The sequence below is a fragment of the Sus scrofa genome, chromosome 1 (genome assembly GCF_054392235.1).
Source record: "Sus scrofa isolate SSC_HxYL_T2T_F1_AM1 chromosome 1, Sscrofa_HxYL_maternal_Yorkshire_Landrace_v2.0, whole genome shotgun sequence".
NCBI lineage: Eukaryota > Metazoa > Chordata > Mammalia > Artiodactyla > Suidae > Sus > Sus scrofa.
The window spans coordinates 252,656,256-252,672,913 of record NC_139383.1 but is presented as its reverse complement, the minus strand read 5'-3'; the positions used below and the strand labels follow the sequence as shown (position 1 = coordinate 252,672,913).

The window sequence follows — 16,658 nt, the reverse complement described above, 5'->3', positions numbered from 1 at the left end:
AGGCATAAGAGACTGAACAAATTTTAAAAATTACTTATTTATGGAACTATATTTTAATGATGTAGGTTATTTCAATTTATCTGTTTTTTGTTTTGTTTTGTTCTTGTTTTTTTATTTTATGTATGTATTATTTATTTATTTTGCTTTTTAGGGCCACACCTATGGCATATGGCGGTTCCCAGGCTAGGGGTCTAATTGGAGCTGTACCTGCCAGCCTGCACCACAGCTGCAGCAATGCTAGATCTGAGCTGCACGTGCGACCAACACCACAGCTCATGGCAATGCCAGATCCTTAACCCACTGAGCGAGGCCAGGGATCAAACGCACAACCTCATGTTTCCTAGTCAGATTCATTTGTGCTGCGTCACGACAGGAACTCCTGTTTTTGTTTTTTTAGAAGTTTTGGTTTTAAAAGTAGAGAATTAATTTATGGTTGAGTCCTACTTACAAGTAAATGATGTTTTTATGATTGTTTTATGTGACCACATCAGTGACCTTGAACTCCAGTTACTGGAAAAAGTTTGGGGTCAAAAACAGCTTTAAGAGCCAAAATGCCAATCCAAACATAAAATACTGAGCCACAGAAACCACTAACTAAATCTGCTGTTTTAAAAATTTTCCTCATATTAAATTTTTCCTTTAAATATATGTTTTTGTTGGTATTGCATCATCTTATAACAAAAGAAGATGTACAAGTATATATTTCAAGTTGTTAGAATTCATATGCTGCAAAACACTTAGGCAGTTCTGCTTCATTCAGGTATATTATCGCTATTACTTTTCTCAAAAAATATTATTACTGCTTCTCTCTGTTAGGGCTGTCTCAAAACCAGAAAGATACAGTGGAGACAACATAGTCTACAAACCACCAGGGGTAAGTTGCCGTTTCTTAGTGAGTATAATTTAAAAATAATTTAAATAAATATGTAGTATAATCTGTAGTTTTGTACATTAATGTTCACAGAATCATACAACTTTAGTAAAGAAAGGAACCTTACGGTATCATTTTGTGCTAATCCAAAACTTTCAAAGTAAAGATGGGGACACAGAGGCCTAAAGTTACATAGGCATTTAGTGGCAAGCTGGAGCTAGAGGTCCCCTGAGCCCCAGGCCCTCCACCTCTCTGTTTTGCATTCAGCCTGGAACATAAATTCAGAAAAATGCTTCAATGGTCTGTGATCATCACTCCTACTTGAATGAGACTAGACAGAATCCCAGGTCTTCTGGGATATAAGTTCATCTGTACTTGCTGGATAATAATAAGGCGCTTTAGGTTGTTTTTAACCCTTAGCTAAGAAGTTAAGTGTGTCAAACCTTAGAAGCAGCTGCTTAGGCTCAGGCAATGGTAGCCACAAATAAGAGAGGCAAAAATCACAGTATTTGTCACCCTGAATTAACCTAATGATCTGTCATTGCAGTTTTTCTCACACACAAGTAGAAATTTATGGAATTTTTTTCAATTCATAGTTTTTACTTTAATGTTTTTGTGGTATTTTGACACACTGAAGTTTTCAATTTTTATGTAGTCATATGAATGAATTTTTTCCTATTTTGAATTCATACAGGTATTTGCCTATATTTTCAGCAATTGCATTTCTTTAATAATAGCTTACATAGTGTAACCATCTCTGGAATATCAGAATCTAAGTGGCTCCCAGTTTGCTTGTTCAGAGCACCAGCTTGGAGTTCCCGTCGTGGCGCAGTGGTTAACGAATCCGACTAGGAACCATGAGGTTGCGGGTTCGATCCCTGCCCTTGCTCAGTGGGTTAACGATCCGGCGTTGCCGTGAGCTGTGGTGTAGGTTGCAGACGCGGCTCGGATCCCGCGTTGCTGTGGCTCTGGCGTAGGCCGGTGGCTCCAGCTCCAATTAGACCCCTAGCCTGGGAACCTCCATATGCTGCGGGAGCGGCCCAAGAAATAGCAACAACAACAACAACAACAACAAAAAAGACAAAAAAAAAAAAAAAAAAAAAAAAAAAAGGAGCACCAGCTCTGGAATGAGACTGTTTTAATATCAAATATGCCACCTTTCTAGATGTATTACTCTGGGAAAGTTTATTAGCTTCTCTGTGCTTTAGTATGTTCATTATTAAAAATAGCCATGATAATACCAGTACCTGTTCTATGGGGATTTTCAAGAATTAATTGCATCAACACATAAAGGTGCTTACAGTGAGTGGTACAACAGTGCTTGGTCATATTAAGTTGGCTTAGGTAATGTTTGTTATTTATCATCTTTTTAGGCACTTCATAAGTACTGATTTTGAGTGAATGTGGAAACAGATACCATAATTAATTAATTTTAGAGATGATCAAATGTTAGGCTTATAGAGTATCATGTATTTTTCAAGGCTTTTTCACTTGAAGTCTCCAAATTTTCTTCCAACATTTTTGAAGGATAGAGAGCTAAATTAAATCATTAGGATAATTCTTTTTACAATGCCTAACTGCTGCTGCTGAAGATACTAATAAACATTTAATTGACCCAAATCCAAGGGAAAGCAGAGAGCCTGTCGTCATAGGTTGCATAATGAGGTCCCTGATAATCAATCATAGGGTTATCAGCTTGTTATCATCTATACCTTCTTTCTCAGAAGTTCCATATTTTTTGTTCCTTTTGTATCCTCTGTCAATTTTCTGGGCTCTTAGATGGCTTTAAGAGCACTTTGGATAGTATGGGTTAAATTTGTTTAATTTGTTTTTCTTTGTTTTTGTAACAGCATTCTGCTCCAGATATGGTGTACTTGGGATATATGACAAATTTTGATGGGACTTTCAATTGGATTCAAGATAAATGTGTTCCACTTGTTCGAGAAATAACATTTGAAAATGGAGAGGTATGGTGTCATTTTTAATTAAGATTTCTGAAAGAGGAAGAAACTTCCTCCACCCACCTTACTCTTTTACTATAAAACTCATCAGTTGTAAAAAAAAAAAAAAAATCACACAGTGAACCTAAGTACATTATAGCTATTTCCATAATACAGGCTAGTGGTTCTCCACCTCTGCTATCCCAGAACCCCACTGTTGTATTTCCTGCAATAGTGCTGGTTCACAATAGCCTTAAAAATGAGTTTGAAAATGCTTCTCAAGCGATTCTGATCCCACCCTTGGTTGAAGGTCTTTGTTTAAGGGAATGGCTTTAGAAGCAATGCCCTGCAGATAGTTCCATTTTACATACAGTGAATAATCCTCTGCCATAAGAAGGGTTTTCTGATTCTTGTCTATCCTAAAAGAATGAAATTGTGTTCCTTTTTCATCATAAATAATGAAAGCAATTATCAGTTACAATGTAACTGTCCTCAGTGATACCATGCACCTGAAATAAAGTCCATCCCAAACTCTATCAACTCTTGCAAAAACAGCACACAAAAACCCAAGAGGTTGGAGTAGCAAGTATAAAGAGCTGCATCTGTGAGGTACCTCTGTCTGTTCTTTAGTGTATTTGTAACATATTTTTCATTTCTTTATTTTATTTTTATTTTTTTGTCTTTTTAGTCTTTTTTTAGGGTCTCACCTGCGGCATATAGAGGTTCCCATGCTGGGGGTCCAATCAGAGCTGTTGCTGCCAGCCTTCGCCACAGCCACAGCAACGCCAGATCTGAGCCGTGTCTGCAACCTACACCACAGCTCATGGCAACACCGGATCCCCAACCCACTGAAGAAGGCCAGGGATCGAACCCACAACTTCATGGTTCCTAGTTGGATTTGTTTCTGCTGGGCCATGACGGGAACTCCATATCTTTCATTTCATTTCACTCCTTCATTTTTAAAACCCACAGTCTAAGAATGCAGTTTGTGCGTATGTGTGCTTTTTAGGGCTGCACCTGCAGTATATGGAGGTTCCTAGTGTAGGGGTCTAATCAGAGCTACAGCTGCCAGCTTATGCCACAGCCACAGAAATGTGTGATCCGAGCTGTGTCTGCAACCTACACCACAGCTCACAGCAACACCAGATGCTTAACCCACTGAGCGAGGCCAGGGATCAAACCTGCATCCTCATTGATCCTAGACGGGTTTGTTAACTGCTGAGACATGAAGGGAACTCCCTAATAATGCAATTTTTTATTTTTGTATTTTTGTATTTTTTATTTTCCCACTGTACAGCAAGGGGGTCAGGTTATCCTTACATGTATACATTACAATTATATTTTTCCCCCACCCTTTCTTCTCTTGCAACGTGAGTATCTAGACAAAGTTCTCAATGCTATTCAGCAGGATCTCCTTGTAAATCTATTCTAAGTTGTGTCTGATAAGCCCAAGCTCCCGATCCCTCCCACTCCCTCCCCCTCCAATCAGGCAGCCACAAGTCTCTTCTCCAAGCCCATGATTTTCTTTTCTGAGGAGATGTTCATTTGTGCTGGATATTAGATTCCAGATATAAGTGATATCATATGGTATTTGTCTTTGTCTTTCTGGCTCATTTCACTCAGGATGAGATTCTCTAGTTCCATCCATGTTGCTGCAAATGGCATGATGTCATCCTTTTTTATGGCTGAGTAGTATTCCATTGTGTATATATACCACCTCTTCCGAATCCAATCATCTGTCGATGGACATTTGGGTTGTTTCCATGTCCTGGCTGTTGTGAATAGTGCTGCAATGAACATGCGGGTGCATGTGTCTCTTTTAAGTAGAGTTTTGTCCGGATAGATGCCCAAGAGTGGGATTGCAGGGTCATATGGAAGTTCTATGTATAGATTTCTAAGGTATCTCCAAACTGTTCTCCATAGTGGCTGTACCAGTTTACATTCCCACCAGCAGTGCAGGAGGGTTCCCTTTTCTCCACAGCCCCTCCAGCACTTGTTATTTGTGGATTTATTAATGATGGCCATTCTGACTGGTGTGAGGTGATATCTCATGGTAGTTTTGATTTGCATTTCTCTTATAATCAGCGATGTTGAGCATTTTTTCATGTGTTTGTTGACCATCTGTATATCTTCTTTGGAGAAATGTCTATTCAGGTCTTTTGCCCATTTTTCCATTGATTGATTGGTTTTTTTGCTGTTGGGTTGTATAAGTTGTTTATATATTCTAGAGATTAAGCCCTTTAATAACGTAATTTTTAAAAAAATTTTTAAAGTTTACAAAAACTTTCTCTGGAGTTTCTGTCATGGCTCAGTGGTTAACGAATACAACTAGAAACCATGAGGTTGCGGGTTCGATCCCTGGTCTCACTCAGTGGGTTAAGGATCCAGTGTTGCCGTGAGCTGTGGTGTAGGTCACAGACGTGGCTCAGATCTGGTATTGCTGTGGCTGTGGCGAAGGCCAGCAGCTGCAGCTCCCATTAGACCCCTAGTCTGGGAACCTCCATATGCTGCAGGTGCGGCCCTAGAAAAATACAAAAAGCCAAAAAAATAAAAATAAAGAAGCCTTCTGTATGCATATATAATTCAGAGAATTGTAAGTGTATAGTTCACGTATTAAATATACACTTCAAGAAATCAAGCATTGTTGATGGTATAGTGGTGAACATAGCTGCCTTCCAATTCAAGAAATTATCACAGAATAAATAAAGACACCCATATACTCCCCACTGAGGTTGGCTATTCTTTTTTTTTTTTTTTTTTTTTTTTTTTTTGCTTTTTAGGGCCGCACCAGTGGCATATGGAGGTTCCCAGGCTAGGGGTCAAATTGGAGCTGTAGCCACTGCCCTACACCAGAACCATAGCAACGCAGGATGCGAGGTGTATCTGCAACCTACACCACAGCTCACGGCAATCCCGGATCCTTAACCCACCAAGCGAGGCCAGGGATCGAACCCGCCACTTCATGGTTCCTAGTCACATTCATTAACCACTGAGCCATGATGGGAACTCCTATTCTTTTTTTTTTTTTTTTTTTTTCCTTGACTGCCCACAGCATATGGAAGTTCCTTGGCCAGGGATCTAACCCACAACACAGCAGTAACCTGAGCCACAGGAATGATAACACTAAGTCCTTAACCATTAGGTCCAAGGGGACTCCAGAGGTTGGCAGTTCTATAAAAAGTCAGATAGTAAATAATTTAGAGTTTTCAGGTCATACAGTCCCTGCAACTACTTAACTTTGCTGTTGTGGCACAAAAGCAGCTTTAGACAATACATAAATCAGTGTGGTTCTGTTCCAGTAAAGCTTGCTTCTCTTGCTTGCTTGCTTAGTTTTTATCAAATGAACATCCCCGTTACTTTTTTCAGTTTTCTGGGCTTCAGGTGTGTTTAGCTAAATTAACTTATATTTTTTATTGTATTAGCTCATTTAGTCCTCAGAGGCTTAGAAAGATCTAGTAACTTGTCATCATCATTCACCTGCTTTGGCAGTTCTTAAAGGTATAGTTTCAAAACAGAATTTAAAGGGATAGACCTGCAAAATCTTAAAACAATTAAGCAGGGGTCTGTCTCTCTTCTCCTCCCGCTTCCTGTGCCACAATAGTTGTCATGTGTAATAATTCTTTAAATTTATTGTAACACATATTATGATCAACTATCCATAAATCCTTTAAACTGAGAGGAAAGATGTGTGAACCTTAAGTCTGGCTGTCTTGATATCCCTCTCTTGAATCATTTAATACCTGCTTGGTAAGGAATAATGTTGGTATGGATATGGACATAGGGAAACTTGGAAGCTCTGGCAGCATAAACTACCAGCCCCTATGTTAATGAATAATATAAATTAGTTTAGCAAACTAATTCACATAGATATTTTCAAACTACTTATCTATTTATTATTATTCTTTTAACAGTTATTACGTTCATCCGCACTTTAAATTTTTTATTTAAACAATTTTTTTTCCTTTTTTTTTTTTTTAAACAGCCACACCTCTAGCATATGGAAGTTGCTGGGCTAGGGTCGAACCAGAGCTGCAGCTGAGGCCTGTGCCACAGCCATGGCAGCACTGGATCCGAGCCATATCTGTGACGTATACCACAGTTTGCAGCAACTCAAGATGAGCGAGGCCAGGGATCGAAGCTGCATCCTCACAGAGACGATGCTGGTCTTTAACCCACTGAGCCACAAAAGGAACTCCAGCAAAAAAATGTTTAGTTATAATTACTATTTTTTTAGTTATAAAGTAATATATTTGTCTTTATTTTTAACTTCGTAGCTTTTAAATTTTCTAAAAGGCAGCTAAGTCTCTTTCCCAGTATTTATTCAGCAACATTTATGTCTTCATTTATTCAATTTTAAGTTGATTACACCTTAATTGTGTACAAAAATCTGTGAGCAAAGGAGAAGCAAAATACGATTCTCTGTCTTTAAGGGGTTTTCAGTGCAGTAGTTCACATGTACAGAAAATATTACATAAAGACATGCCCCATGCCACATGAGGGGCACAGAGAAAATGTTCTAAGAGCTCAGAAGAGGGAATTTATTTCTACCTTTGCCAGTGATGGGGCAGAATCAGGCATGGCTTTCTAAAAAAGGCATTTCTGTTCTGAAACCAAGAGGCTAAGAGAAGTAGAAGCACTAATGGAAATAAGGGAGTAAGGGGTCGGGGGGGGGGGGGGCTGTGCATTTATGCTGAGTATTGAGGGTACTGGAACCGGTCTTGGAGATACAAGCGAGGGACCAGCTTGAGGTGGTGATTGAGACTGTTGAACTAGTTGATGCTCCCAGGCTAGAGCAGAGAAGTCCAAAGACAGAACAGTGAAGGGGTGGTTGCAGTTTGTGTGTAGAGAAAGAAAAAAATGTGAGCCCAAGAGATAAAAAATGAGGCAGAAGAAATTTTAAATCACTCTGCTAAAACAGCAACATGATGCCAGGGGCTGGAGGAAGAGAAATGGGAAGTGACTGCTAAAGAGTATAGGGTTTCTTTTGGGGATGATGAAATGTTCTGGAATAAGATAGTGTTGATGTTTGCAACCTTGTGAATATAATAAACCCACCAAATTTACACTGTAAAATGGTGAATTTTATGGTACGTGAATTAGTCATCCCTTGGTATCCCCCAGGAATTCATTGCAGGATCCCAACAGGTACCAAAATCCTTGGATGCTCAAGTCCCTTAGAGTTGGCCCTATAGTATCCGTGGGTTCCACATCCAGGGATTCAGCCAACCACAGAACCTGTGGATAGGGAAAGCTGACTGTATATCTCACTAAAAAAAAGAAAACTTGGAGTTCGCTCAGTAACACAGTAGGTTAAGGATTTGGTGTTGCCACAGCTGTCATGTAGGTCACAGCTACAGCTGTGAATCATTCCCTGGCCTCAGACTTCCATATGCTGCAGGTGCGGGTGGGGGAGACTTAATCATTTATCTTGTGTTTGAGTGGAACAGGCTTAAACATGGAGACAGAAGCAGAGGAAAACTCCTATCCTATGAAATAAGTTCCAGTTTCAGGTTTTTCTAGGATAAGGATGTGTGCTTTCTGCTGACGCAATTCCTAAGTTACAGAGGTAGGCAAAAGAATGGAAATGAGGAGCTCCCTTCATGGCTCAGCAGTAACAAATGCGACTAGGATCCACGAGAACTCGGGTTTGATCCCTGGCCTCACTCAGTGGGTTAAGGATCTGGTGTTGCCGTGAGCTGTGGTGTAGGTCACAGACGTGGCTTGGAATCGCATTGCGGTGGCTGTGGCATAGGCCAGTAGCTACAGCTCCAATTTGACCCCTAGCCTGGGAACCTCCACATGCCATGGGTGCAGCCATAAAAAGACTTTTAAAAAAAAAAAAAAGAGGAGTGGAAATGAGGCCCTTTCTTTATCTTATGATTCAGAACTTAGCAATTGTCAGAGACAGTAAATGATCAAAATATTCTTCTACTCACCACATTCCTCTTTTATTATCCAACAACAATAATAAAAAATTTCAAGGCATTTTTGTGTATGTATACATATAAGGTATGTAAACATACACATATATAGTAGCAGGTATTTGTTAATAATGTTGATAAATTGTGTATTGTTTGAAAAATGGCTATGTTATGGAGTTTTTGTCTTTTGCTCCGAATCACACTTTTCAGTTTTGGGTAGGTCTCATGTAAATAGAGTGGTTTTTGCAATAAACCTTAGGATAAACATAAGTTTGCAAATCAGTTAAATTTATTTACTGCTAACACACTCAGTTTTTCAAGTGTTATCCTTGAAGACTATTTACCCTCCCCTAAATTCAACATCTTGAAAAAGAACGAGCATAGTTCCTTCTTTGGTTGACTCAGGTTTTAAATGTCATGGCTTCCTCCAATACTAACAGGCCAACCCAGTTAAGGCAAATCAGTTCTTACAGTACAGCAGAACATGTGGGTCCTCTGAGCACTTGGATACTTCAGGCGAAGGAAATGTATTCCTTCTTCCTTAAGGCATTAGGACATTTATTTACACCACTGGATCTCTTTTTCCTGGGATGTTGCACCTGCTGCATGTTATATGGGTTGGGTTTAAATTATTCCTACCTAGAAAATAGCTGGAGCTGGATGGAGAGGCCTGATAATTCTGATTGAATATTTCTCTATACAGGAATTGACAGAAGAAGGACTGCCTTTTCTCATACTCTTCCACATGAAAGAAGATACAGAAAGTTTAGAAATATTCCAGAATGAAGTAGCCCGACAGTTAATAAGTGAAAAAGGTAGAAAGATTAAGGTGTTTATTTACATCCTTCCTTTCTCTTTGTCTTTATTTTCTCCCTTTTCTGTTATCTCCATATGGACAAAAACATATGTGGGTTAACAAATTATTTAAACTCTACTCAACCCCTGAATTTACTTGAGAACATGGGGTTGGGAGACATTAGTAGAGATAATAGGAAACATAGTTTTCTTTCTTTCTTTCTTTTTTTTAAGTTTAAACCATGAGTGTTTTAGCTCTTTAAAATCAGATATGAAATGTGAGGTCATGGGTGGACAGTGTTTTAAGGAACTTTCTTCCAGCATCTTCATATTTGTCTGCGCCCTGTCTAAGAGATAGTCCCAGCGATATTGCTCATTAACATTTACTGTGTTTCTAAGTGAAACAAAGTTGGGTAGTTCTCCGCGGACTGCTCCAATGCTTCAAAAAAGAATTTAAGGTATCACGAGCTTTCCCTCAGTAGTTAGAAAAGAAAGTCAAACAAATTAAACTGAAGACTTTGTATAGAACCATGCCTGTATTAGTCACCATAAATATTTGGGGTTTTGGGGAGTTCCTGTCGTGGTGCAGTGGTTAACGAATCCGACTAGGAACCATGAGGTTGTGGGTTCGATCCCTGCCCTTGCTCAGTGGGTTAACGATCTGGCATTGCCGTGAGCTGTGGTGTAGGTCACAGACGCGGCTCGGATCCCGCGTTGCTGTGGCTCTGGCGTAGGCCGGTGGCTACAGCTGCGATTCAACCCCTAGCCTGGGAATCTCCATATGCCGCGGGAGCGGCCCAAGAAATGGCAAAAAGACAAAAAAACAAAAATTGGGGGTCTTAAAAGTCAACCAGTAGCACCTGGAAGGGCATCCCTGATGAAATGAAGATCGTCCCATGAGAACAGATGTATCAGTTTCTGGAACTTGCTCTCCAGACCTGGGCAGTCTGCAGAGCAGATGATTGCACACTAAAGGAAAATAAAAAATTCACTGTAACATTTCAATTTGAATTGAGTTCATATAATTTCTTTAAAAATTATATTCCCTGCCCTAAGAATAAAAATCCTACCTTTTTAAAGTATAATATTTAGGTTGCAAGTTCAAATTTATGAGAATACAATTAAGAATATTCTAATCTACCTCTCCATTCTTTTCAAGGTACGATAAACTTTTTACATGCTGACTGTGACAAATTTAGACATCCTCTTCTGCACATACAGAAAACTCCAGCAGATTGCCCTGTAATAGCTATCGACAGCTTTAGGCATATGTATGTGTTTGGAGACTTCAGAGATGTATTGTAAGTACTCATTTTGGTTTTTTAAAATTACTGCTATGTGTCTTAAAAATGAACTTAAAAACAATTGTTTGAATATTTGCTTATTTTTAAATAATCCTATGTTGAAACAGTAATACTTTGTTATTTGGAAGGAATAAGTGTTTGTTTTTGTTTTTTTTTTTTCCACTCCAGAGTATAATATATTTGACTATGAGAATTATGATATTATATATCATAACATATATGACTGAGAATTATGAGATTAAAATGCCAGCATTAGGTGATCCTAAATGCTTGGGAAGTAACCCTCTGAAAGAAATATTTGACCTCTGAAATTCATTTTCAATTGAATTTGGTCTTTGTCAGCACATCAAGGAAAGTAGATTATAATCCTAGGTAGGCTGGGTAACAGGCATTTGTGTTTTATAAGAAGAGAAGTGCTCTGACAGAGATCAGCAGAGACACCTAGTCCAAGATTTCTGTAGTTAATGCCTAAAGTAAGCCCAAAATTCTGTAGTTTATCATGGAGGTGAGAGGGAGACAGGGCTTAGAGAAAGGCGATGTTGGCAAAACAATTACAGAGACTGTCAGCTGAATATGAGTGGATGGGAAGGGTTGCTGAGGGGATGAGGTCAAGAGAAGTAGGGGCTTGTTCATGAAAGCCCTTTGATGCTGTGTTAAGGAAGTTAATTACGTGGAGCCATTGAAGGGTTTTAATCAGGACATTGGTTTTGTTTTTTGTTTTTGTGATCATTTCTGGCTGCAAACTGGAGAAGAGATTAGAGGGAATCAACATAAAATCTCAGAGGCTGTTCAGTAAACCAGACAGGGGTGGATGATAGCTAACCAGTAGATGATTCTTGAATGAATGAATTACTTAAATTCTGGCAGTAGCACTAAAGCTGGAGAGAAGCAGGATTCTTGACATTTTTTAGATGGAATAGGAGGACTTGGTATTTCAGTAAATGGGGGAGTGGAGAGGCCAGAAGTGATGGCCAGGAATCTGATTTCAACAGCTAACTAGGTTGCGATGCCACTATCTGAGCTGAGAACTCAGTGGAGGAGCCACCTTTCAGTAGAGACGACAATTTCCCTTTCTTGGCATATTGAATTTGTGGTACTTGTGGGCCACAAAGGAGAAGAGTGTCCAGAAGGGCTGGCTTACATGGCTCTGGGATCCAGCAGTGAGATAAGGGCTGGGTCTTTTTTTGTTGTTGTTGTTGCCTTTTCTAGGGCTGCTCCCGCGGCACATGGAGATTCCCAGGCTAGGGGGTCTAATCGGAGCTGTAGCCACCGGCCTGCGCCAGAGCCACAGCAACGAGGGATCCGAACCACATCTGCAACCTACACCACAGCTCATGGCAACACTGGATCCTTAACCCACTGAGCAAGGCCAGGGATCGAACCTGCAACCTCATGGTTCCTAGACCGATTCGTTAAGCACTGCGCCACGACGGGAACTCCAGGGCTGGGTCTTGAACAATGAAGATGTATGTAGTCATTGTACAGATGAGATAACCTAGAACAGGGATGAGAATGGAAACTTCATGAATACCAGCATTTAAGGAGAGGATAGAAGGAAGAACGTGTGCAAAATACTGAAGAGGAAAAGATGGAATCAAAGAAGAGAAAGAAAAACCAAAAAAGAGTAATATGGTAATTGAGAGAGGGTTACTTCTAGCAAGTAGGAATGTTCAATCAGATAAGATGGAGCATCTGTTAGATCTGACCCCATCAAAAGGCTGTGTTGCAATGAATTGAAGAGTGACTGGTGAGGAAATGAAATTTTGATATGAAAATTCTTGCAAGAAGCTAGCCTCTCAAGGGAAAGAAAAATAGTTAGCTCCAGAGAGCTAGGATGAAACTACTTAGGATGAAGTAAAGTTCTAGCTTTTCTTTTTTTCATCCCCTAGTGTAACAAGAATTAAATAAATGCTTGTGGAACAGAATCAAATGGAATAAGGAGTTATTGAAGAGATAAGGAGAAGAGAGAGTAACTAATAAAGCAAAGCCATAGGGAACAGGGAGGAATGAGAAGCATAGGAAAGGAAATAACCTCTGCTCTCTAGTGAGAAAGGAAAGGAAGGATGCAGTATTCTTTGTGTTGTCTGGGAATTGTTGTGTTGGTGACAGCAGCAGAAGACTGCTGAGTGTCCTGTCTGATTCTTCTTCTTAACTATGTCTAAGGAAGTAAGATCATTTGCTCAGAGTGAGGAGCTGGGGGATAACTGAGAGGGCAGGACTATGCTGGATTTAAGAAGAAAGAATAGTTGTTCGCAGACATCCACCTTAAAAAATCCAGATCTCCCTGACATCCTGGCATTTACTTGGATAAAAATTGGAAATTGTATAGTCCCTTTAGCAAGTATGTGAGTATTGACTATTATGATAGACTAGAAACATCTTAGCTGGTTGTGTGTCTCTTCCTCTTACTTCATTGGCTTACTTCCAGAAGCTACAAGCTCAAGCTAAAAGAACAAACTTTTTAGGAGAGAGGGCACCTAGTCTAGTTGTTGAACTCACGTTAGAGCTTCCAGGCAGTAACTGTGCTTGGCATTAATATGCTACCCTACCTATGGGTCATTTACATGAAGTCTTTTCAACACATTTCCCTACGTTTGGTGGTAGATAAATCTTGGGTTGATTATTTACTTCTTCCTTTGACTGGAAATTCACAGCATAAAGCCCCAAATTAGTGGAAGTCAACAGGATGCTGACTCAGTTTAGGTTTACCAGTCAGCAACCAAACTATGCTCAACTTTGGTTCTTATTCCTAGGAACATCGTTACACATGAAGGGAAACGCGTGAAAGAGTCCATCTTGGCTCTTTTTCTTCTGGTTCTGAAATCAGATTTAAAACACTCTAGCATTTCCAGTCCCATTTTTGTATGTCTGTCAGTGTACCCAAAATAAGACAAATGGTCATATTCTTTGTCACGTGTCCCACTCCCCCTACCCACCAGTGCTAGTTCACTGGACCAAAAGATGAGCACTTGACTAAGAAAAACTGATTTATCAGCTGGTAGCATTCTTTTTATGCCCTGGTGTGAAAAGACACTGAGCCAATAAGATTCTCCAAAGAAATATGGAAATGGCAAGTGATCCTCTCCCGTTGTGCAAGCGTTTAGTCCTGTGAGCAGGGAGGGAGATAAGAGAAGTGACTATATTTGAAACTCTTTGAAATAAAGTACTTCTTTAATTTCTCCCTTAGGTACCTGATTTCCCCTCCTAGGCACTGTTATCTCTAATATTTTTTTTAATTGTAAGGGGGGCACATGCTGTGTGAACTACAAATTGAGCCTATGTGAATAGATGTTAGTGTTAAAAATCAAATAAAACATGCAGCAAAGGGACTCTGACACATTTAATGGCTTGTGTAATTGTTATTGTGCTGCATGGTAATTAAGGCTTAAATGATAAGCAGTTTCCACTAATTACTATAATTACTATTACTTTTACTTAGTAACTCAGCACTTCTGGGGTCAACTAGAGGAAGTATGGTTGTGGTAAGGAGAGAGAAAGCAGATTTATGATGCGGTCTCCTCCCGTGCTAGAGGCAGGCAGCATGGGCGGTGGTGGCAAGGGGAGGTGCTATTAGTGTTATGTTTATATCTTATTTCAGAGAAACTGCGGTTTAGGTAGGTAGCATAACTAGCAAGGCCATACAGCTAATTAGTAGCAGGGTTGGGATTCATGTCAGAGTATATTGAACCCCCAAATCCCAAACTCGTAACACTTGATACCAAAGCAGTTACATTTTCAGTGCATAGAAAAACAGTGTAAGTATTAATATGAAAGGTGTTTGAAGAAGACAGTATTTCCTAGTAACAAACTAAATCACAGATTTGTGAATACTTAGTTTTTTTTCTATAGTTTGACCAGATTGATTTCTTGCCGAATGTAAAGGAATAGCTTTTATATGGAGATAGGAAAGAGGGATGTTTTAAAGCCTAAGAGCATTTAAGGGCATGTCTAGGAAATGTTCTCCAGCCCAGAGAGAAGAGACTAAATGATGGGGTCTGGTATAAGGCCGTAGAAGGACTTTCTAGAGAAGCTTACCTTCTAAAAAATTGTGGCCAGAAAACATCATACCATCTGTTCCTAATTAATCAAGGGTTCTTACATCAGCTGCCCCTGGAAGCCCCAGTAACAGGAAAAAGCAGTAGGACAGACTTCAGGTTACTCCTAGGAAAATTAACAGGTTCCTTGAATGTGAATGAAGTTCCCCAACTTGGGGATCAAGGTTATTTATCCTAAATTACTAAATCAGTAAAAATTATAATCATAATTACTTAAACTTTCATACTGGGAAAGTTGACTACAGCTGATTGGCTGGGTAAGTGGCAGAATGAGGATGGTTGTGCTGAGGAGATGAGACAGGGTGAAACTAAAACTATAAAGGTGGCAATCTCCCTAACTTAGGCAATCTGACAGTCTGCTATGATGAATTAGCCTGCCTCCTTGAACTTAGAGGGAACAAACCAGGAAATGGGTGGAATGATGAAGAGCTAGGAGGGATAGATAAAAGAAATTTTTTTAAAAACTCAGGTCACCATTAATTAAGTTCCCTTTTAACCCTGAGAATCTTATTTTGTTTTTCATTAACTGGGGGGTGGGGTCTTTTTTTAACCCAAATGAGGCCTTTTTTTTTTCTTTTTAAAAAATTATAGTTGACTTATAGTGTTGTGCCAGTTTCTGCTGTACAGCACAGTGACCCAGTCATACATATATTTACATTCCCTTTCTTCTGGTATCGTCCATCATGTCTATCCTAAGAGACTAATACAATTCCCTGTGCTATACAGTAGGACCTCATTGCTTATCCATTCTAAATGTAATAGTTTGCATTACTGATAGCAAACTCCCAGTCCATTCTGCTCCCTCCCTCCTCTACCTTGGCAACTACAAGTCTGTTTTCTATGTCTGTGAGTCTGTTTCTGTTTTATAGATAGGTTCATTTCTTCCATATTTTAGATTCCACATATAAGTGATATCATATGGTATTTGTCTTTTCTTACTGACTTACTTTACTTAGTGTGTGAATCTCTAGTTGCATCCATGTTGCTGCAAATAGCATTAATCTGTTCATTTTTTATGGTTGAGTAGTATTCCATTGTATATATGTACTATATCTTCTTAATCCATTTCTCTGTTAATGAAAATTTGTTTCCATGTCTTGGCTATTGTGAATAGTGCTGTGATGAACATTGGGGTATATGTAGCTTTCTGAATTATAATTTTTCCTGAATATATGCCCAGGAGTGGGATTGCTGGATAATATGGTAGTTCCTATATTTAGTTTTCTGAGGAACCTCCATACTGTTTTCCATAGTGGTTGTACCAATATATATTCGCAGCAACAGTGTGGGAGGGTTCCCTTTTCTCCACACCCTCTCCAGCATTTGTTATTTGTAACTTTATTAATGATGGCCATTCTGACTGGAATGAGGTGGTACCTCACTGTAGTTTTGATTTGCATTTGTCTAATAATTAGTGATGTTGAGCATTTTTTTCATGTGCTTCCTGGCCATCCCTGTGTCTTTTTTGCAGAAATTTCCATTTAGTTCTTCTGCCCATTTTTCAGTTGGGCTGTTTTTAGGTCATTTTTGAGTTGTACGAATTGTTTGTGTATTTTGGAGATTAAGCCCTTGTTGGTTGCATTTTTTGCAACTCTTTTCTCCCATTATGTAGGATGTCTCTGTTTTATAATTTCCTTTGCTGTGCAAAAGCTTGTATGTTTGATTAGGTCTCATTTGTTTATTTTTGTTTTTATTTCTATTACCCTGGGAGTCTGACCTAAAAAAAATTTGTATGGTTGATGTTAGAGAATGTTTTGCCTGTGTTTGGTTCC

The 16,658-nt window shown here is 39.3% G+C and overlaps 1 protein-coding gene across 1 annotated transcript in view; it reads left to right on the top strand.

Moving 5' to 3' along the window:
- The window catches only part of ERP44 (endoplasmic reticulum protein 44), a 108,652-nt gene that overhangs the window by 77,171 nt on the left and 14,823 nt on the right, over positions 1–16,658 (top strand). The window contains 4 exon segments of the mRNA NM_001137629.1: positions 817–874; positions 2,722–2,838; positions 9,436–9,547; positions 10,687–10,828. Coding sequence (NP_001131101.1) covers positions 817–874; positions 2,722–2,838; positions 9,436–9,547; positions 10,687–10,828 — 429 coding nt within the window.